General features: G+C 38.2%; 3 protein-coding genes across 4 annotated transcripts; 2 read left to right on the top strand and 1 right to left on the bottom strand.

The window, feature by feature from the left end:
• The first annotated feature begins 5,348 nt into the window (after positions 1 to 5,348).
• On the top strand, positions 5,349 to 7,223 carry commd4 (COMM domain containing 4). The gene is made up of 8 exons (XM_008412239.3): positions 5,349 to 5,468; positions 5,741 to 5,812; positions 5,882 to 5,947; positions 6,040 to 6,079; positions 6,259 to 6,378; positions 6,566 to 6,646; positions 6,779 to 6,955; positions 7,043 to 7,223. The coding sequence occupies exons 1-8, from the start codon at positions 5,466 to 5,468 to the stop codon at positions 7,081 to 7,083; spliced, it is 600 nt and encodes a 199-aa protein (XP_008410461.1). The 5' UTR covers positions 5,349 to 5,465; the 3' UTR covers positions 7,084 to 7,223.
• Positions 7,224 to 7,668: 445 nt separating this feature from the next.
• neil1 (nei-like DNA glycosylase 1) lies at positions 7,669 to 14,198 on the top strand. 2 transcript variants are annotated; one of them, XM_081608218.1, is made up of 10 exons: positions 7,669 to 7,860; positions 9,530 to 10,011; positions 10,094 to 10,213; positions 11,177 to 11,285; positions 11,380 to 11,473; positions 11,540 to 11,665; positions 11,750 to 11,773; positions 13,648 to 13,718; positions 13,789 to 13,987; positions 14,078 to 14,198. In XM_081608218.1, exons 1-10 carry the CDS (start codon positions 7,747 to 7,749, stop codon positions 14,122 to 14,124), a joined length of 1,386 nt encoding a protein of 461 aa, XP_081464344.1. In that variant the 5' UTR covers positions 7,669 to 7,746; the 3' UTR covers positions 14,125 to 14,198. The 2 variants fall into 2 exon arrangements, with proteins under 2 accessions (XP_081464344.1, XP_008410463.2); XM_008412241.3 differs by having other exon boundaries at positions 7,670 to 7,860; positions 11,540 to 11,661; positions 11,746 to 11,773.
• On the bottom strand, positions 13,749 to 22,116 carry man2c1 (mannosidase, alpha, class 2C, member 1). The gene is made up of 26 exons (XM_008412240.3): positions 21,984 to 22,116; positions 20,875 to 21,000; positions 20,652 to 20,775; positions 20,497 to 20,567; positions 20,235 to 20,412; positions 19,961 to 20,150; positions 19,535 to 19,641; positions 19,338 to 19,448; positions 19,038 to 19,130; positions 18,785 to 18,901; positions 18,583 to 18,678; positions 18,352 to 18,497; positions 17,917 to 18,040; positions 17,328 to 17,449; positions 17,155 to 17,240; positions 16,930 to 17,076; positions 16,778 to 16,857; positions 16,615 to 16,709; positions 16,436 to 16,540; positions 16,185 to 16,341; positions 15,957 to 16,100; positions 15,769 to 15,878; positions 15,604 to 15,683; positions 15,389 to 15,531; positions 14,510 to 14,613; positions 13,749 to 14,425 (listed from the first exon to the last, which is right to left on the bottom strand). Exons 1-26 carry the CDS (start codon positions 22,082 to 22,084, stop codon positions 14,314 to 14,316), a joined length of 3,069 nt encoding a protein of 1,022 aa, XP_008410462.1. The 5' UTR covers positions 22,085 to 22,116; the 3' UTR covers positions 13,749 to 14,313.
• Between the last annotated feature and the right edge of the window lie 863 nt (positions 22,117 to 22,979).

Here is a 22,979-nt window from a genome sequence, read left to right as displayed (position 1 = left end):
CCAGATCTCTGCAGAGCGGAATAATTGCTGATGAGGCTACGTGAGTCATGCGTGCTGGAGCAGGGATGCGTCTAAAAGTTGCAAGATGGTAGCCTATCTCCTGAAGATGAGACTTATTCACCGCTGCTTTGGGTAAAATCATTTCAACATTCTCTGGGAAAAAGAGAGCTAAGATCCGTTTTTCCTCTTCATTTGATGAACTTGTGGTATTTCTCATCTGTCTGTCATCCCCCCCCCCTACTTCTATTTAAAAAAATGGCAACAAAAAAAAAAAAAATAAAAACAGCAAAGATAGATGTTATTACTCCAGACGGGTAATCGTTTTGAATCCACAACTAGGATCTACATGCAAGAAGAAAATTTAAAATGCAGACCACAATAAATTATGCCCCAGTTACTGTTAATCCCATGCAGCTCTAAGCGAAATAGTCTTTAGCCTTGATTTCTCACAGGGTTTCAAAATGTTTTCGTTTTCTGTTTTTTTCTGTGTTTGAGAAGAATGAAAACACAACTGCTGCTTCTCCATGTTTATTTCTGATTCTGGAAATCCATGGTAGATTAGAACTATACGATAAGTAGAAAACTACAGAAACAGAGAACATGAAACAGTAAGGATCAACTGCAGCTGTCTGACTTTTCAGAAATCATTGTCTGTGTCAAAAGCACAGATATATTTGAATTGATGGTTTAGGAATGCTTATAGTTTGAATTAGTAATCATGTAACTGTCATGTAAAATGCATCTTATTTGTTATTTACTAAAAATGCACTAGCAAAATCAGCAATCCACTCTTAATGTAACACAAGCCTTATATCGAAACACAGTGCAGGTTTTTGAAATATTTATCTGGTACCTTTAACTTATCTTCCATATTGAAGAACTTTCTATCATTTGTTGTTAATGCATAATATTTTCCCTTAAGTAAAAGGAAATTGAAAATTTTCCCCACTCGCTATTTAGAAATGGAATTAGATATTTAGCAACCTTGAACGGGAGCACTTAGTTTAGAACAACATTAAATTAGTTTTCTTTCCTCTTTTTTTCCTTTGGTTTGTTATTTTGTTTGTATTTCCTTTTAACTCATCTGAAGCACTTTGAATTGCCTTGTTGCTGAAAATGTGCTAAATAAATAAAATTACCTTACAATAATATCTGAGGGTGAATCATCGAAAAAAAAAAAAAAAAACATCTGCCCCTGACATCCTTCCAGTTTTAAACACATCTACATTTTAACAGTCCTTTGTATCCAGTCTTGTGGTTTGTCACTAAAAAAAGCCTGTTGACGAAGTATTTTGATATTTCATTTAAGGAACCATCTGAATCATGCATCACGCCGTCTCTCTCGGACCACTATCATGACCTTGAGCCACACAAGAACATTTACACAAGAAGAGATATAAGACATTCCGAGGAAAATTATTTTTGAATTGTTTAGAAAATATTAAGTCAAACAAAGACATGGATGTTAAGATGTTGAGGATAACTCTAATGTGAAATGTTTATATTGCCACAGTAATATCCTATTTAATTTATTATATACAAAAAGAAAATGAATTGTGAAATTGATTTTTTTTTTTTTCTGATTTCCGGGAATTTATGTGTATGTGGTGAGAAAATGCTGTGACAGTAGAGGAATTGCATATGTAAACTAGAGTTTATTTCTTGTGTATTTTTAAGAAATAAAGCTGTCAGAAATTGATAGCATGTTTTACTTGTGAACTGAAACATTGGTTGTAATACACAACTTACAATTCAGGTCAAAGTTAAAATCTAAATGATTTTAAAATGTGAGTTTCATGTAAAAAAAAAAAAACACACAGTGTGAGACATTTTTATCTAATTCAATACATAAAACCTGACAGTTGAGACAGCAGGACTAAGATCAATGCTTGTAATCTGTCTGGGATTAAGGAGGTTACAGTTTACCAGGATTTTTTTTTTTTTTACTTTAAGTCAATATTGATTCATTTCCAGTTAAGCCACTGTTAAAAATTTATAATTTACAAAAAGTAAGTAAGGGACAAAATATTTATCGATTCATAGGATTCAACTGAAGGCCAGAGTTCCAGAATTGACTCAGAGATGAAAAAGTCAGTCAGTCTTTCCATCCATCCATCCATCCGTCTGTCCGTCCGTCTGTCCGTCTGTCCATTTTCTTCAGCTTATCCGGGGTCGGGTCACGGGGGTAGCATCTTTAAAAGGGAGGCTCAGACTACCCCCTCCCCAGCCACTTGTTCCAGCTTTTCCGGGGGAATCCCAAAGCGTTCCCAAGAAACATATGCCCCATTTCCACCGGCTCGGCTTTACCCGGCTCTGCTCGGCTCGCTTTCCAAACTTTTCCACCGGCTTTTTTTCGGGGCTGACCTGCTTGCTAAAAATACAAGTGTTTACATCTATAAAGTAACATGTCTGTTTTAAATAATTCCTTCTGTGTATGTAACTACCACCTCAGTAGCTGTTATTTAAGTACATTTAAACGAAAGAAGAGGAACATGGCTAACATGATGGTGAACGATGAGGAGAACCGTCAGAACAACTGGATCTCCTTCAGGAGGAAGAGCTACCAGCACTGAGATGGCAGAGCTCCATGAAGAGTTGAGGCAACAAAAGAAGAAAAATAAATGCTGGATTGCTTTCAGTGAACAAAGTCTCTTTATTTTTATAGTCACTCCACACATTATTGTACATACTGTAGTTTGTTTGGCATCCAGGTCCTAAAACAATCCTCCCAAAATGTGAGGAGCTTTAGACAGGGTGAAAATAACATTGTTACGGAGTAAAGCTTCTTCAAACAAGACGGAGGCTCGTATGTCTTTTACTGAACCTTTCTGTTCAGTTTTTATTGAAGAGAAAAACGGCAGCAGCTGATAACGGCAACAGCTGTTCGTTACCTAACAACCAAAAATCAACAAAAGCAAGAGAGTGACAAAACAGAACCAGATCCTGTTAAGCATTCTTCAAAATAATATCTATTCAAATAAATCATGTCTCGCACTTAAATATATTTCACTTCACCTTTGTAATTATAAACTACCATGTTCAATTCAATTAATAATAATCATCATGTAAATTATGCTTAACATATAATAGTAAATCAGTCATTTATGCAAACTATACTGAACAACATATAAGTGTAAAAAAGTCACAACAAACATTATATTATATAAATATTTCATTGACACTTAATATTGTAGATTACCAATGAAGGTATCGAAAAGTGAATACATTATTGAGCAAACCAAACATTTTGACATTATTATCAGGGTTGCTATTAACAAGAACCCAAAATACAAGCCATATTTGTTCATTTCTACCTTGTACAACATCATTCTATCCACTCACTGTTTAGTTTAGCTGTCTTCCTGGAGAATTCCCTCAGGTGGTATGGTATCAGCATGCCCAAGAGTATTTTTGAGGAAAGAATTAAAACGTTCCAAAACCATTTCATATGGCTAGTCAGACGTTTGTTAACGCAAAAGGCAAATCAGCCAATCAGCCAATCAGCCAATCACAGGGCAGAAGTTTAATGTATTAGGATATCTAACCTAGACATGTTCTTAAACGTCACAAACCAGGCACGTGCAGAGGGGGGGACTGGGGGTGCTTGAGCAACTGCCCTTTTTGCTCCTTGCCCCAAAGTGCCCTTTTGGTCCATTTTTATTTTTATTTAATTTTATTTTTTTTGTATTATTATTTTCAGCTCGGAGTCACGGTTTAAGCAGAGAGGTAATTAAATACAACAGACACCGACAGGCCTCTGCGTCTGCCTTTCTCTGAAGAACTACTGAGCAGGAGGAGACAGCCAGGTGAGGAGAAACTGTTCTTATCTACCAATTCAGTATTTTTATCATACAGACATTAGGCTGTTGTTGGTGTGCTATTAGCTAGCTGCTAGCTAAAGACTTTGCTAGCAAAGCAAGATAACTGAAAAGCTCCTTCCCTGTATCTTTAATGATATCAGTCATTCTTCAGTATCGCTTATGCAATAAGGGCACATCGCCCTTTACTACATAATGTACATTTCATTTATTCTAGCGTTAGGTAAATGTGTCTTGAAGGAGAATAGCACTTAAATAAAAGTACAACAAGGATATTCATTTAGAATTAAAAATAACTCACCCTGAATTACCATGATAGATATAATGAATGTAATAAAAGTGTGTCATTAATGAAGGGGAAAACACTCAATCCAGACTTTTAAGTTTAGGGTCTGGTTCGCAGAGTATGCAGTTAAATTTGTTTTCCCAATTATTCAATGGAAACAAAAAACTAACCTCAGTTAAGTAAAATAAAATTGTAATCAAAACTTTTGGAATTGTAAGGATTTCTTTTTTAAAAAACAAATCGCTTTGTTTAAAAAACTTTTTTAAATTAAATAACTAATTTTTGTCTTGTGAACTTAAAGTTATTTGCCAAACATAAACTTTTATTTGCACACATCATTGTTGCGATTTTAGGCCCTGCTCAAGACGTCATATAAGAATCACAAGCAAAACTTTGACTCCAACAAAAACTTAGAATATAAAGAAAAGATTTCTGACATGCAAAATAAGTTTGTTTTGCAAAAAAATGCACTTCATGAGACGAATATGATTTAAATGTTTACAAACGTTTTTTTAAGCAAAACTCAGTAGGCTTTTCTCATGGTGACATGAGAAAAGCCTACATCAGACTTAACAAAAGCAAACAATTCAATGTTTGCTTTTGTTTTTTGTTTTCGTTTTTCTGCAGTTCCACGTTAAAGATTGATGCAGCTCTGCTTTCCTGATGGACCATCTTCATCTGCACCAAACAGGCAGCTCTTTTTTTTATAGATTACAGTCCACTACAAGGTTGCATTGTGCCCTTATTTATATTTTTAATAGTGTAATTCTGTAAAGACAAAATATGTCTGGTGGTTTAGCTTTGATTTACATATTTTGCTAAATTGCGGGTTTGAATATTGCAATACTTTCCTATAACAAAATAGACCCACAGAAAGAAATTACTAATAAAATATCTTACATAGACATAGTTGTATGCTCTATATGGAGATGTTCTTTAGATTTGATTGTACATGTCACATTTTTGTAATTTATTATTGTTTATTAAACTCTGAAAGCTGAGTGGCTTTGTTCATATTCTGTCCTAGAATGCGGTAAGATGTGCCCTTTTTTTGTTGCTGAGCACCTGCCCCTTTGGTGGTCTCTGCACGGCCCTGTCACAAACCGTACAGCAATGACGGTCACCACATTGGGTCACCTCTTGACTGATAAAAAAAAAAAAAAAACAGACGTTTTGTCCAAGTTAAATGATTTTAATCTACGGTAATCTCATTTTAATAAATACAATATTTTACCTCACGTTACGGAGTATACAGGGTAGTGCTGAAATTGACGGCGGAAGAATCACGTGTCACGTATTGAAACGTCATTGTGACGTAATTGTGACTGTCCGTCCGACTGTCCGTCCAGTGAGCTACTCAAATGGTAATAACCCATTCATGATTATTGTTATTTTTACAAAATGCTTTCTATTATGAGTTAGCAAAATTAGCAGAAACGTTGGCACTGTATGTTTTTCACCGATTTTAATGCTAGTTAAGTCAACTGAGCAGAGTTGCCATTTAAGATAGCTTTCATGTAGCTAGCATGCTAAGCTAATAACAATAGCATCCCGTGATACAAACCTGCAGTTGTCACAGTAAGTACATCTTGTTTGTTGCCGAACAACAACTCATTCGGTTGTCTGTGTTCTGCAGCGGTTCCGGTTCTGTGGGGATCTCGACTGCCCAGATTGGGTTCTGGCCGAAATCAGCACATTAGCAAAGATTGTAAGTAGCTAAGTTGATGCTCAGGAAATGTAATATAAAATGCTAATTTTCTACTGCATTTTTATACAGTCGAGCGTGAAGATGAAACTCCTTTGTGCTCAGGTGTTGAAGGATTTACTGGGCGAGGGTATAGATGTAAGATGTTAGATACGCTTACTCATAATCATGTAAATATATGTAATATACATCAGACTTAAGAGTTAGATGTGCCGTCTTTCTTATTGCAGTATGACAAAGTTGGAAAGCTGACTGCAGATGCAAAGTTTGGTATGTGTCCCCTCAATACATTTAAAACTGTTATCAGATTGCATGTTATTTCTCCTGTTATTACTCTGGAACATGCTTGATGTAATGAATGTAAAACTTTAGCACTGGAGTATGTTCATTTAACATTAAATGATCATTTAGCATTTATGATCTTGTTTTTTTTTTGTTTTTTTTTTTAGAAAGCGGAGACATCAAAGCTACTGTGGCAGTGCTCAGCTTTATTTTGTCCAGTGCTGCAAAACATGATGTTGATAGTGAGTCTCTGTCCAGTGAGCTGCAGCAACTTGGCTTGCCTAAAGGTTCGTGCTTGGCATGGTTTTTCTGCTGGATTGCATCAGGTTTTGTGGTCCATTAAGACATTATTTTATGGTTCATTATTGTTGTGTTTCCTCAAATGCTAAGGTCATTGGGGTTTTTAGATTTTTATTTGTCATAAAAATGCATCTGTTCCTTAAATCTATTTATTAAAAAAATGTACTTCCATAGAACATGCCACGGGGCTTTGTAAGTCCTATGAAGACAAGCATTGTGCTCTTCAAGACAAACTAAGAGATACCAGCTTGAGATGTAAGTCTTTTTGTCAGCCTCCCTTATTTATGAAATAGAACGTGAATGTTTTTGATGACGATTGCTGTCTGCTTGGAAGTTGCTGACCGAGCACTTACTGAGGTGTGCAATTTGCCCTGTCATGAACTGCAGTGAGAAGACTCGACTCAGTTTCCTGGCGTGTCGATTACACTCTGAGCTCCAGTGAACTAAGAGAAGTAAATGAACCTCTGGTACATCTTAAACTGCAGACACAAGGAACAGAGCCAGGCTCCTCTGACACAACTGTAGTGTCCATTTCTCCGGATAAGTTCAGAGTTTTGCTTACTGGTTTGTATTTTTTACCCCTTTTCTGATCATGTTTTCTTTTTCAAAAAATTTCTTCATTGCAATAACAATGTGGTGTCTGCTTCACAGAGCTCAAACAAGCACAGGCAATGATGAATGCACTACAATGAAGAATGAAGAACAAACCTTTGATCAGGAGCGAGATACAAATGATGCTGATGAACTGCCAAAAGTGCCATATTTGCATCTTGTACAGTATTATTTGCTTGAATTTGTTCATGTTAAAATAAAGTTTAATGTCTTACTTGAATGTAATGATATTTAGTTGTGTATTTCACCCACTTTGCTAGTATTTGGTTGAATTTTCTTTGGCTATAATTTATCCCTTAACCAACAATAGACATAGGCATTTTTTTCTTTTTTGTAATAATTATAATTTTTGACATGATTTTGTTTGAATCGTGTATATATATAATTTTTTTTTTGTTTTTTTTAAATGCTTCCTTGTGAAGAAAGCACATTAAAAAAGTTAACGCAACTTTGCGCAATCATTTCCTACATATCCCATAATGCATCTGGTTTAGATGCAAACATCATTTATCTGCCGTGCCATTTCTGCAAAAAAGATAGAAAGAAAAAATTGCTTAAAGATACAAACTTTATTAATTTTAAAGCTATTTCAATTTGTTGAAAAGATAAAGAACGATCAATTTGCATGGTAATTTTTTTTCTTTACTAAACAAGCTACATCTCGCGAGATTCATCATTTCGGAGCGACAGCGATTGCATAACTTGTTTGGTAACAAACGCATGCTGCAAAGGTCTTAGGGTTTATGTTATACCAATTAGCAACAAAAAAGCACATATTCGTTGAAATATACATCGCAGATATATGTGCCTGCTCTAAACAATCCCCGATTTTACCCGTAAACGACTTCCTGGTTTGGGTGAGTGTTGCATGCAAATTCCACAATAAATACAATGTTGTCTCTTTACACTACACAGAAAGCATTGCTCGGGTTAAACAAAGAGAAAAAAATATTTAGTGTGCATCTGAATTTCAGATTTTTTTTTTATTCTATATTTTTATAAATAAGCTTTATTTGACTCGTTCAGAGTGTTTTTGGATCGTTGCTGGATGATTTGTTAGTCCACTTCACTTCATTCAGCACAAGGAGGGGGCTTTAGTGTGAAGTCTGTTTTTATCAGTGGATTCCGTGTTCTGTTTTATTGTGACAGACGATATTCAGTGCCTTACAACATTAGCTTTTGGTTTTTTGTGTGTGTATGTTTTTATGATGTAAATCACTTCGAACTACCTTGCTGCTGAAATGTGCTACAAATCAATCAACCAGGCTGGCGACCTGTCCAGGGTGTTCCCCGCCTCTCGCCCGGAACGTTAGCTGGAGATGGGCACCAGCAACCCTCCCGATCCCACTGAGGGACAAGGGTGAAAGAAAATGAATGGATGGATGGATCAATCAACCAATAAATTTAATTTATAAAGCACACTTCATGCTAAAAGTTCATAGTGCTGCTTTTCGTGAACTTGATTAATTTCCACAGTCTTATAACAGCGACAAACTGTCGATAGACCAACACAAGTGTAAGGAAAGCACTGCTTAGTTGGAGAGCATCAATTATAGAAGCAGCTAGTACTCATGACACCTGGGTGTGAATAATGTGCTGACAAACAAAACTCCACAAATCTGGCAGTTATGAGTGTGAAGAATAAAGCTGTTCCTAGTCATATTTTTGAACTGTGGGAGAAAGCCAGTGTATCTGGAGAGAACCCATGCATGCACAGGGAGAACATGCAAACTCCATGCAGCAATACTGGGATTCCAGGCCAAGAGTCCCAGTATTGCTGCAAATCAATACTGCCACTGTGCAGCCATGAAAGAAAACCATAAAACCACAATAGAGCTTTTGGTCTACATGCAAATACAACGTGTGGGAGACGGCTAACTGGACATCACTCTGAACACACCATCCCTACCGAGAAACATGGTTGAGACAGCATGCTTCTGTTTAGCAGGTTATAAAGTACAATACACTGACCTTCAAAGTCCAGAGCTGAAGGCCCCTGGACTGGAAGCTCAAAAAGATACTGGGTCAGAGTTCTACCTTCAAAACAACAGCCCCGGATATACAACCAGAAGTACAATAAAATGGCCAAGATCAAAGCCTGTTCATGTGCTAGAAAGGCCCAGTCAAAGTCCAGACTTTGACTGGACTTTGACCTAATTTATGGCAAGCTTTACAACACTTAAGAGTAGACACAACACTCAGTATGATTGAGCTTGAGCTATTTTGCAAAAAAGACTGGGCAAACACACAAGTTGGTTGAGAATGAACTTAAAACACAAATGGTTTTGCAGCAAAATATGATTCTAAATGTATTGAATTAGGGCTTTGAATACAAATTAATGCAAAACAAAATATTGTTTATTTCTTAAAAAAAACTACAAAATAGATTCACATTTTCCATTTTATAATGATTCACTAAGTTTGACATGGGACATCCCTATGTGGTTACAAAAAAAAGGTTAAACGTTCAGCGGATACTTTTGCAAGGAACTCTATTGACCATTATCCAATTCTCTTCCTCTGCAGCACATCTTCACTTGTTCCATCAGAATGCCCGAGGGACCCGAACTCCACTTGGCCAGCCTGTACGTAAACAAAATGTGTGATGGAGTGGTCTTTAGTGGACCGGTTATAAAATCTGAAGTCAGCAAAAATCCAGAAGTGGCCTTCACCTGTGATTCGTACCGCATCACAGCCACTTCCAGAGGGAAGGAAGTGAAGTTGACTTTGACGCCCATGAAGAGTGACGACGGTGGGAAGCGGCGATCAAAAGGTGGACAGGCAGATCAACATATGGACATAGTCTTTCGCTTCGGGATGTCGGGTTTTTTCCGCTTTACGTCAGAGGACGAAGTTCCTAAACATGCCCATCTACGTTTCTACACCAAGGAGAAACCTCGCAGAGTGCTGAGCTTTGTAGACACACGAAGGTTTGGCAGCTGGCAACCCAATGGCACCTGGCAGCCTGACAGAGGGCCCTGCATCATGTTTGAGTACAAGAGTTTCAGGTTTGTAATGCCGAGAATGTGACCGGTCACCAACTTATAACAAATCCTGCTTTCAGATTGATCTTTGCAATCGTCTTTGCAGGGAGAATGTCTTGTCTCATCTGAGCGATCGGGCTTTTGATCGCCCAATTTGTGAGGTCCTGCTGAACCAAAAGTACTTCAATGGTATTGGGAACTATTTGAGAGCTGAAATCCTGTACAGGTGATGAACATGCATGAAAATAACATGACATATTTCACATGCGTGTGAAGCTCGGCAAATTTTTAAATACTAAAGCAACATGCTCACAAATCCAAATTATAAGAAATGCCGTTCTGACAACAATCCTGTAATAATTACCAAGTTTTATCTATTAATCTTCAAATAATTTGTTCCTGATTAACAATCTGCAGGTCCATCGTCCATCTTTGAAAAATGATCATAAAAAATGCATGTGTGACACTTCAGTAAGCCAAGTTACAAAGCAAGCTCAGCTTATACTGTTACGATCACCTCAGTTCCACACTGTTTTGATGCAAAAGAAGCCCAAACCAATACTGAGTTGACACATCCTGTAGAAGATCAATGATCTTGTACTAAAAATCCCATTATGATATTGGTCTTTTGCAATATTAGCAGTTTTGAAGCAATAGTTCTAAGCGTTGACCTATAATCATCTAAAATCAGAGATTGAAGTGCAAACATTTTTATGAATTTATCCAACGTGTTTAATTTTCTAAATTAAATTAGGAAGATTAAGTAAACAAAGCAAATTTAAGTAAGATGAACTTTCCCTCCATTTGCTGTTGAGGGCAATTATCACATCAGACTGCTTTGTAACATTTACATACATTCAAAAATATTTCTTAAAACAAATTAAATTAAAAGCAATAAATCAGGTTTGTGCCAGACTCAATAATATGTTTTTGTACCCGGAAAGGTTCCTTTCTTCCAACCTTCTTCCTATAAGAAACAAGGTGGCTTTGTTCATTGGAAAAACAGACTGAACCAAGCACGCATTTTCATTTTTTCACAAATTCCAACGTTAGTTTGATACACGCACAATATGAATGGCTTTTTGTCTCTGTATGAGGGCGTGTCTTCAAATTTTCAAAGCAAAAAAGTTTTTTTTTTTTGTTTTTGTTTTGTCAAACAATTGCAGTACTGTATTTGCTTCTGTCCTAGGTTGAATATCCCACCGTTTGTGTGTGCGAGAGACGCATTGGAAGGCCTTGAGTCAGAGGATGATTTTGAGAACGGGAAGCCAGTGAAAGACGAGATCACAGACACAACGGTGAAAAAGAGAAACGGGCTCACTTTTGTTTTCCTGAGAAACTTCAGCATTTTTTTTTTATTCTAACATGAATTACTGTTAATCTTCCTAAAAGACTCCAGAGAGGGCTAAAAAGAAAGGAATGAAACGGGAGGCAGGGGATGTCCTCAGACTTTGTCATACAGTTCCTCTGGAGGTCGTCAGCTTAGGTGGGTTCTGATTCATTTCCTGTCCAGTTCCTCCCTTACAATCTTAAGATAAATTTTCTGTAATAGGCGGTAAGGGCTACGACCCTGAGAAGATGGACTACTCTGCCTTTGAGACATGGCTGCGGTGTTATTATGTTGATGGAATGAAATCAGTTCGGGACCACAATGGCAGAACAATGTGGTTTAAGGCGAGTAAATGGGACAATTGGGTATTTTTTTTTAGAATGAAGTTTCAACTTATTGTAAAAATTTAATATTCTGATCTGTTCCAGGGAGACCCAGGGCCCATGGCACCCAAAGGTAAATATTACACCTAAATGCACAACCCTCATAACCTAAAAATAACAAAATCACATTATTTTGATCAGATCAGGTATAGGGGAAAACATTGCTATATCTGAATGAAAATATGGAAATCCCTTTAAATTGCATTTCTAAAACACAAGAGTACCGACTGACTCACTGGAGACAGAACCTTAACAATAGAGCTTAAAGTTGAAATGATTGAAGGAAAATCCACAATCACCTGTGTCTAAAATGTACGTTTATGTTGTAAAACAGAAAAATCTAGGTACAGGTATATCTCAGTAAATTAGAATAATACTATAAAGCTAATTTATTTCAGTCATTTACTTCAAACAGTGAAACTTATACTCACACAGTGTGTTTCAAGTGTTCATTTTTGGACATTTTGATTATTATTGATGATTACAGCTAAAGAAATTCCTAGGTTCAGTTTCACTTATCAGAATATTATGTACGACTAAAAACACAAAGGCATTTGTAAAACAGACATGTCAACCTGTTTAAAAGTATATCAATAAACTGTATAGAACATGTACTCAATACTTCGTTGCAGCTCCTTTTTGCATGAAGTTTTTGCATCACTGCAGTGTGGAAGGGAGTCAGTCTGCCTGCGACACTGATGAAATGTGCTGACGTGGGAGTTGATAAAATAAAGTGGACCAACACCAGCAGATTTCGGTCATCGTTGCCTTTGGGATCTTCATACCAGTAACTCAGATTTCAGGCTTCTTCACATTTCTTGTAGAATCTGAGCACTTAAGAGAATGTTGGTCCACTGAGCAGAGCAGTCCTTTTTCACATTGTCTGCCTCCGATTAAGAAGTTCCTGAACACAAGGAATGTGCAGATGTAGCTTTTGACTGTGTGTTTTAGCCCATGGCAGGTCTGCAGTCTAAACATTTTGAGCCTTCCTGAAACTCTTGAATGGGCATTACTGTGAAATCCTTTCAAGTTTGCAGCTCCCCCTGTGTTTGCATACGCCCTTTTTCAGCCACTTTTCCTCCCACTTCCTTGTTTTGCCAACTTGTTTTGTAATTGTTAGATAATTGTGATTTGACATTTTAATATTTCAATATTTTTTTATAGTAATATTTTCTGAAAAAAGTAAACTGGGTTTCTTTTTAGCCATAAACCGTAAACTATGGTGTAATCATAAATCAAATGGATAAACACTTGAAATATGAGAGTTCTTTATTGACTTACTGAAATAAATTAACTTCAGTTTTAAAATGTTCCTAAAAATGTTATCATTGATGATGAAGGTCTGCATGCAGGACAGATGCAGTGAATACACAGGTAGACACTGACATTTTTGACACTTTTCCCCCGCCATCAGTAGAAAGGTTTAACAAAAAAATTCATACAGCTGAGTGAAGAGCATTAACTTTTGTTCAGGAAAGGCGAATTAACTCAAGCTTTAACAGGATCTCGGTCTGATTGAAATATGGGATAAAGTGTAAGAAAAACAAACAAGGTACATAACGAGGCTCCATCCTGCAAAGCTTATTTGTTATCTGCAGCACAAGAGGATTGCAACTGGAGGAAATCCCTTTACATTAGAGAAAAACAAAGCTTAATAGGAAAGCCAGTCTAAAATTTTTACTATAAGGGACAATCTGCAGTCACTTTATTCAAGTATTTTTTTAGTGCTCCATTTTACAATGGCAGAATGCGCAGTTATGAAAATGAACTACTTAAGGGCATTATTTCTGATTATACATTTGTTGCAAAGTAGCTGGATATTCCCCCCAAGAATAATGATTCTGTAATTTCTACAGAATCATTATTCTTGGGGGGAATAATGATTCTGTGGCTGAGTGAGTGCAACAACTGAATCATACATAACTCGATTTCTTTCCCCCGCTGAAGATTCAAAATCACCCAAGAAAAAAAAGTGGGCAAAGAAGGATGATGACCATGATTATACAGAGAAGAAAAAGGTAAAAGTCACTAACTGCTCAAAGCCTTAGTCTGTGTGAACTGTTAGTAACACTAGTTTCCTTTATTCAGGTGGCCAAAAGCATGAAAGAGAGCACAACAAAGAAAAGGGTGGTCAAAAAGGAAACCCCCAAAAAAGAAAATCCCACACATCTGAAGGAAGTCGTTTCAAAGAGACGAAAAGCTGAAAAGACTCAGGAAGGAACACCGCAGAGTGAAACCAAGTCAAGTGCACGTAGAAAGAAAAGTAGCAGTGTAGAAGCTGCTGCAGGTAAACACCTGGGATTAGGTCACATTTAAAAATGCTTTATTTTTTTTGTAAAATGAGTTTGAAAATTCTTTTCCATGCTTGTCATTGCAGGCAGAGAGAGACGAAGTGGGAGAGTAACCAGAAAAAACAGCAAATAAACGTGGAGCCAAATCTTTCTATAAAATAATTTTATACTTTTTTTTTTTAAAATAAAAACTCATTTTAAAAAAAATGCTAGAAAAATGTGGTTATTCATTCATTGCAAAGTGATCACATCGTTTTAGTAGAATTACACCAAATATTCCCTCTTTCAAGTCCCTCTGAGTTTTGAAACATGCTGGAATAAATCAAAAGCAGAGCAGAAGTGTCACAATTTGAAAGGGTTCGAAGTTCAGAGAGATTCCCTCAGATGTGATGCGTGCTGGCCTGGTGGGGTCTCGCCGTTCCAACAAATCACAGCTGAAAGAAATGGCATTGTTCTTAGAAAATTATGCCAAAGCAGCATAGAGGACCATAATAAAAACTGAAATTAGAAGCACTTACTGCCACCCTTCCTTAACTGGAAGGTCGCTGCGCAGAGTTGCAGTAACACTGCTCCCATGGGACTCATAGAGACGCACGACAAGGTTCCCGTTTCCATCCTCTGCCTGTTAAGGAAAACAACACTTCAGAGCCTTTTAAACAAACTTACCCTGAAATTCTCAAGCTGTGAATGGGAATATATTACAGGATGGCAGAGGTTGGAGAAAAAAAATCTTTACAGTTTTTTTTTTTACTGCTCTACAACACAGTTATTTTGTCTTCACCTTTAAAATAGTATTAAAATTTATTCCGGATACTACAAAAGGTAATCTATATGGCATAGTTTGAAATAAATGAATCCCTATCAATACATTGTAGCTGTGGCTGTATATTTTATGTTATTTGCAGGTGAACCTTTTGAAGCTTTACTGCTTTTCTTCTTCCTGACCCCACTAAGGGACAAGGGTGCAAGAAAATGGATGGATGGATGGATGGATGGATGGATGGATGCTTTTCTAGGATTATTCTTTACTTAGCTCCACCCATCTGAGGAGGACCATCCCCTCATCATGATGCTGTCACCACCGTGTTTTACTTTGGGGACAGGGTGATCGGGGTGACTTGCTGTGTTAGTTTCAGTGGTTGCGCCAAATTGTATTTCGGAAAGTCGGAGTAATAATAATTTAAAAACAATTTGAAAATTATATTTTATTTTATTTCCACTTTTTAAAAAAAATTATGCACTACTTTGTGTAGCTCTGTTCACATAAAATTCCAATAAGGTACATCAAGGTTTGTGACATGTTCAAAACTGGAAAGTTTCATGTGACGTGAATATTTTCACAAGATACAGTTTTATGAATCGCTTTCTGTTTTGGAGCTTGGCTTGTGATGCGATACCCGTTTAATGGTCTCCAGGACGACTGCTGATGGACTGAGGGAGAAGGCACTCCAGGGTGCGGAGTCGGGGCGGCACTGGATTGGCCTCAGAGGGTAGTTGAGGCTGTAAGCACACTGAATGACTGAAGCATCCTGGAAGGATCCTGTAGGAGACACACATGCTCAACGAGTCTGTCTGGTTTGTAACGCTTACATCAGAAACAAACCAGATCCACCTGAGTGGGGCATGATGGCGTATGTGAACTGGTGATTCCCCATGTCGGCAGTAGCGTCCGGCGCCTTTGGGGCTCTCAGTCTAAAAAAAATAGAAGTTACAACAATTAAACACTAAATTTGGCTCAACCGGCATTATGACGTAAAACAAGAACAGGAAACCTCACAGGGAAAGAGTCATTGCGTTCTTGTGGATGGAATAACCGTATTTGGAGTCATTCAGAAGAGCCACTCCAAAGTTGTGCTCCGATAGATCAGCCCACTTGTGACCCCAAACCTTGGCAAGAAAACACATTAAAAACCATGATGTGGTCATGACTAACAGGAAATAATGAGTGACTTTTTACTGCCATACCTCAAACCTAGCCCAGTCCCACGACGTGTTCCAGTGGGTAGGTCTCTGCAGATGACCAAACTGAATCTCATATGTCGCATTCGGGCTTCGTACTCGCACGGGAAACTCGACTTTGAGAAACTTGTGCGACTCTGCCCACTTCACCTGGAATTGCACAGATGTATTCTTCAGTTGGACAAATTAAGGGATCTTGGAGAGAAACAAACACTGCGTCAGAAATCAGGGTGCCTTTGTGTTGAACTTGACGTAGGGACACATGGCATCCATGATGATCTCCTGCGTGACGGTGCTTTTATCGCTGATCCTAAGGGTGAAGCTGACACTGCCTCTGACCCCTCCTGGGAACGCTACCTGGACAGGCTGCACCACTTCCACTATTGGCTTCCTAAAGAGTTTGATTTTTTTTTAGATTTCACAATCTTTCAAAACACATTCCTCCTAACTCTGTGATGTTTGTAACAAGGTGACAGTGATGAGACCTTGTCTGAAGATGGTAGTCCATCACATCCCATGCGTCCCAGTACAGGGGGACGTCGTCGAATATGACAAACTGGTTTCCAGAAGAGCCATCAGAAATGGCTTCTCTGAAAGCGTCAGCAGTCGTTATTAGATGTGCCAATAGATGACTTTCAAGAGTAAAGTTATGATCTAAGTTTACCTGTTAGCACTGATTAAACACAGTGATGCCAGTGTGCCATCTTTGCTGATGACTACTTGTAAAATCCCATTCTCCATAAGAACACTGCCATCCGCCTGAAAACATGCACAGGACTCAGTTAGAAATATAAAACGTGAACAGTGCTAATGTCTGTCGCGAATACCTGAGGAGTGACAGAGACTGGAGTTGCAGGCTGCGTTTCTTTGACAGGAGCCACACCGACGCTGGGAGCTCTCACCAGGGCTGCAGGACCACAGAGCAGCAAGTTTTAACTTTAAACCTGAAGAACCTAAATATTCTGAATATTAAGCTTACCTAGCTTGGAACTGTCTGGCCCATCTGCAATCTGAACCACTTCACATCGTTCCCAGGGCAGAGAGTTAAATACACCAGGAGAGCTGCCCTTTGGCTCCAAGGCTTCCAAAGCCTCCCGAAGAAGGACCCCACCGTCGTTTCTGATATCTTCAATAGGATGGAGAAATATTGTACCCTAGATATGTCTGAAATGTAAACACAAAACCCCCATCTTAAACATTGTACCTTTATAATAATCAAGAGCATCTTCCACAACCATCCCTATGCAGCTGCCAGGAATCACATCGTGGAACTGGTTTAGAAGAAGCAGCCTGTCAGAGAGAGAGAAAAAACCCCACAAAAATGTAAATAATTGTGTTTTATAATACTTCTGATTGAATCTAAAGTTATATTTAAACCTCCAGAGGCGCTGCAGTTTTTCTGCAGGATACAGAAACGTATTGCTTCGACAGAGGGCCAAGCTGCTGGCCGCCTCGACATCATGAAGCAAAGTCTCACACTGGCGGTTCTCACGTTTAATCTGCAGGGGAAAAAAAAACAAAAAACAACCTGAACGCAGTGACGCAAGAAACCATGTCTAGAAACTTAAAACTGTCTTTTTGTGATGCATCAATGTGAAAAAGCTACATTTATGTTTATTTTAAATTTGATTTAAAAAAAAACATTCAAGATGTTCAACAACATTTCGATTTCAGAATCCCATACTTTTCCAAACTCAAATTCTGAGATTTAAGTCAGAAATCTTGAACTGCACTGGGCTTTATCAGTATCCTCCCCAATTTGTGAAACAGAACAAGAGAAAACAATAATTTTGTGACTAGAAAATTATAAACTAAATTGAGAATGTGTGGCAAGAAGTAAAAACTGCACAAATGTAGTCTTGACTTGTGTTGCTCAACATGTTTTGTGTTTTCCTTATTATAATCTTTTATTTCAACTAAACCAACTCAGCCTTGACTATGGATGCAGCCTCTGTTCTGACTCTACCTGTGCCTGAGTGGTGTAGGTGCCATTATGCAGCTCCAGGAAGAGCTCTCCGGTCCAAGTGCACAGTAGCCCTGAATCAGCCTGCAGCTGCGAAAAAAGATTCGAAGGACTGGACATCTGGACCCTGAGAAAAACCCATTAACATGGCATAGAAGTGAGTATATAGTTTCAACGTTAAATATAATTTCTTCTGACTAACCATGACAACATTTATTGACACTGGAAAAACTAAAATATTGCACAATAACAGCAGATCTGCTTCATTTTCCTGTAACCTTAACCATGTCTGAACCACCCTTTTAAAACACAAAGCAAAGCGACGTAATACTGCGTCATAATTCTAAAATAAAAACATGGGTGGGAAGTGTTTCCTGCTCAGACGGGGCTCAATTGTTGTTACTGCCTGATGATTTAAAGTGAAAGACGGGAACTTACTTGGGAAGTCCATCTGTGTCCCTGACCAGGCCCAGCCTATCGAGCATCAGCTGCGTAGGGCCACCGCCGCCGTCGCCAAAGCCAAACAATGCCGCGCTGTGATTGGCTCGCCCTTTGTCTTTGTTATTCTTCACAGTTTTCACCAGCTTTGGGCGGAATAAAACACAGAGGAAAGTTAGATATATTTCCTCATCATTTATTGTACCTGTAAGCGCCGCACTGCAGACTCACATCTTCAATCTTTCCCTTCATTTCATAGGAATTCCCTGGTGGGAAGTGGGTTAAAACTTTGGAGCCATCCAGACCCTCCCAGAAAAATGTGTTGTGCTTAGAAAAATAGATATATATATATATATATAAAAAAATTGAAGTTACTTAAAAAAAAATAAATAAAAAAAATGTTTTCACAGGAAACACATGCAAAAATACTTACAGGAAAGGTGTTAACCAGATTCCAGCTCAGCTTCTGGGTCAGAAAGTTGGAAATGCCACATCCCTGCATGATTTGTGGAAGCTGGGCTGAGTAGCCAAATGTATCTGGAAGCCAAAACTTTAGAACAATTATCAGACATTATAATAATAATAATAATAATAATAATAATAATAATAATAATAATAATAAACAGCCATTAGTAAAAAAAAAAAAGTTAATGTAAAGTTTTGTTGGTATTTATAAAGAATCCTACCTCTTTGCAATATATGCCAAACTCCTGATTAAAGAAGCGCTGGCCCTCCAGGAACTGTCGAACCATAGACTCACCTGAGGGCAGATTGCCATCCTTTAAGACAGATAAATAGTTGTTACTATGGCTTCATTTAAAAAGGTTATACATAATATATGGTATGTAGATGGGATAACTATTCAAGCTTGAAGACAGCTGAGAAGGACAAATACTATTATTATTTTACGTTCATGTAAGGGTAAAGCTGATGCAGCAATAATAGAAGTATTTTCTGCTATTATCTATTTATCTAAATCGGCTTGCCATTTCCACCCATGTTCCTCCCACTGGAATGAACTGGCCTTTGTTCACGTAATCTTGAATCTTGGAGAAAAGTCCTGGATACCAGCTCTTTACCCACTCAAACTGCTGTGCCTGTGGCAAACAAAAGGGCCAAAAATGGGATATAACTACAGATATCTGGAAAATTTCTTAAAAATCCACTTTTAGTGTACAACAACCTGAGAGCAAGTGAAGACAAACTTCGGGTTCTTCTCCATTAAACTGACGACCGTCACCCAGCTTCGGCCACATTTGCGAATCGTCTCCTCGTACGGCCAAAGCCAGGCTGTGGACGAAGCAGCAGAAACGTTGAATGTACTTGCTGAAAATATACGTTATCTGTCGTGGCACAAGTGTCAAAACGCTTTTTTTCCTTAGACAACACAGAAGTTTGGAAACAACGTTTCACGAGTCAAGGACCTACAGTTTAATAGCACAACATTACGTAAAGCACTGAAGACAGTGTAATTCTCGGTAACGTATTTTGTCAAACAGGTTGTTTAAAGCTACCAGTGATTGTGTTCCGTTTTGACGAACAGTTTAAAAAGCATCTCTACTTCTTTGTATGAATGATAGTTGAGATTAAATTATTAAAAAAAGAAGACCTGAATCGATGTGGCAGTGACCCATAGCATGGACAGTATGCTGGCTGTCTCCATTCCGCTGGTTAAAGAACTTGTGGGCCAGGCTGTGAGCTTTGGAAAAGGAGCTGGGATCAAACGGGTCACAAAGGTTCACCATCTCATTGGCAGTGAAGAGCGCCTGGTAGCCCCGTTGCTCCCCCTCTCCGAGCTCCTGTTCAAAACGTGAAGAAAGTCAGGTTCCCCCATCATAATCTCTTACTCCTGTATTGTCGTGCTTTGGTTGAAGTAATTGTACCTGAACAATGTCAACAAGCATCTCAAACTCAGTCAGCAGCTTCTGAACATCTCTGTTGAAAATGACCAATTCTGCTTTCTGTACAGAAAACATCCTTTTCGGGTCTGGAGCTGCGATCATGGATCCTTGACCAGCGCCAAAAAGCCCATTACAGGCCACTTCCACATATAGCGTGACGCTTTATACAAAGATGGGAACATCCAAAAAAGATTTTAAAAATTTCAGAAATAGTATTTAAATCAGGTTTTAATCCTGCACTGACCTGTGAGGCTCTTCATCGTTCAGACAGTCAGACAAGATATAACTTGTCTTTTCACCTTCTTTAGTTAATCCCTGTAAAAAAAACAACATATATTTCACAGATTACATCTGGTTCAGGTGCATTTTTAAGTTTAATAAAAGTTGCTGCAAAACTACCTGAACTGGTTGTCCATTTCTCCAAACCATTCCCTCCCCATCACTTTCCCAGAGGAGATGGACCTCTTTTCCTCTCCAGGACTCGGGGATCGTCAGCGACACTTTAAACCAGCAAGTCCACCATCTTGAACAACAATCATGATTGAGTTAGTTCTCGGATTTTGAATGTGTAAAGATTAGGGGCTAATAAAAACAAAAGGAAATCAGACAATGCATCACTTACGTCGGTCCAAAGGTATCACCGATTTTATAAGGCGCAAAGTTTTGTTTGGAAGCTTCAGCAAATGGGATTCTGGTCTGAGACAGGAAGAAGCTGATGGTTTCCAGTGGATGAGACTCTCCATAAAGACTGCAAAGATGAACAATTTATGAAGCAAAAGCAACATTATTTTTGACAGAACTACAGCAGCATACATGAGTATTAATTCAAATTTTCAGTATTACTATTTGTGGTGTGAAAAGCATAAACTTTCATGTATTTAGTTTGTGCAATAAAGTGGCACACATTACCTTAATTATAGGAGATTGGTGATTGGCCAGGACTTGCATGAAAAACCAACATTATCCACCAATCTTATCTACCTCTGCAAAGGTCTAAAAATCAACAATTGTCCACTTTCACTGTACTGTTAAAGACGGCAGACTGACACAGGTCATTTCTGTAAGTACTTGGGTAATAATAGTCACTCCACTTTTGCCAACTTAAGAGACTTTGTACCTATATTTAATTACTTTTTAGACTAAAAGAAATTGCAGTCGTAAAAATTTGAATCAATTGGAATCAATCAAAATTGGAACCTATGTGGGCCCTACATGGGCAAACCCATGTGGGCCCACCACCATGTAGGGCCCATGTGGGCTGTTGCCCTACATGGGCAAACCCATGTGGGGCCACCGTGGAACCCGCAGACAAACCCATATGGGACCCATCTGGTCTGCCCTCCTTTTCCCCATATGGCGTCCACCTAGGCATGCTGGCAGGATCACATGACCAGATTTAGAAAATAAAAACAGGTGTCTGTCTAGAGCCGTAGATACGTAAAACTAGTAAAGTCGTAGCACAAAGAACGTGCAGTTGCAGCTTCAACTATTGGTGGTCATAGAAAGTGGTGTAGACTCAAATGGTCAAGACATGTAGTCACGTGACACATTTTTTGGTAATAAATAAAAGGCTTGCTACATCGTTATGCGCGTCTTAAGACGTCAAAAGTTTGAGGGGGATGAATACTTTTGCAAGTCACTGTGCATAAGCAAACTCAAATAAAGTGTTTGGTCTCCTTTGTGATTATGCATTGACATTTGGTCAGTGTAGCTCAATGAACAAAGCCTTACCGTCCTCTCAGATTGCAGTCTGTAAAGTAAATATCAGATATAAACTTCTCCGCTCTCTCCAGGAGAGTGCGTCTGTTCTTCAACACAGGCAGATGATACATCACGAATGAAAGGTAAAACACACACACACAAAGGCAAACGTGTTTGGACTGTAGCAGGACGTGAACAGCTCAAAAGGTCTACGCAGGCAGATCCCGGAAGTAAAGATATGTTTATTTTCTTCTTGCATTTAGATATATTGGCCGCTAGATGTCAGTGTTGCTCGATAACAAAATAGTGCGACGTTTTTGTCACGCATGAGTCACGTAAGTACAATTTCCTCTTTTCAATGTGTATCGGGTGATTAAAACAAATATGTATTCCAGTTTGAATCACCAAAAGATCAAGAGTAATACTGAAATAACTCCGTGTATCCAATGGTAACTTTAATAACAGGGTAACAACTTTGATTTGGAAAACAAATTATCTAAAAAAAAAATGTTTGAAAACACGTTTAAGTTTTATTCATTTTTGTTTGATTTACACAAGTTATTTACACTTGGTGCAGACTCACGGAAAAATTCTGCTTTGGACAACAACCACACAAATTTTGCAAGTAACAAATACATCTTGACACATGTCATGACACATCATGAAAATACAAATATGGCAGCAGCATATTAGCTATGATATGTAGGGGAAAGCAGCAGCATGCAGAGAAAAGAGCCACTGTATAACTGCTGTATGATATTTTACCAAACAGTGCACAATGCTTATCAACTTATTCCTTTATGTTACATCATCCTGTAATTTTGAGAAATACGGTTAAATTAAACACTAGGACATATATGCTCTAGTAAAATGAATGCATAGGTTTAACATGTTACCAGGGCTCTGACTGTACAAGCTACAGAGAAGCTCTTTAATGAGCTATGAAGTTAGTCTTGTGATCGGACAGGGGTTAAAAGTCAACCCACATGAAGTCTGAAAACACAAAAGCCTTTTTTCACCCACAGC

Source organism: Poecilia reticulata, chromosome 6 (genome assembly GCF_904066995.2).
Source record: "Poecilia reticulata chromosome 6, P_reticulata-male-v2, whole genome shotgun sequence".
NCBI lineage: Eukaryota > Metazoa > Chordata > Actinopteri > Cyprinodontiformes > Poeciliidae > Poecilia > Poecilia reticulata.
This window is presented reverse-complemented; position numbering and strand designations above follow the sequence as displayed.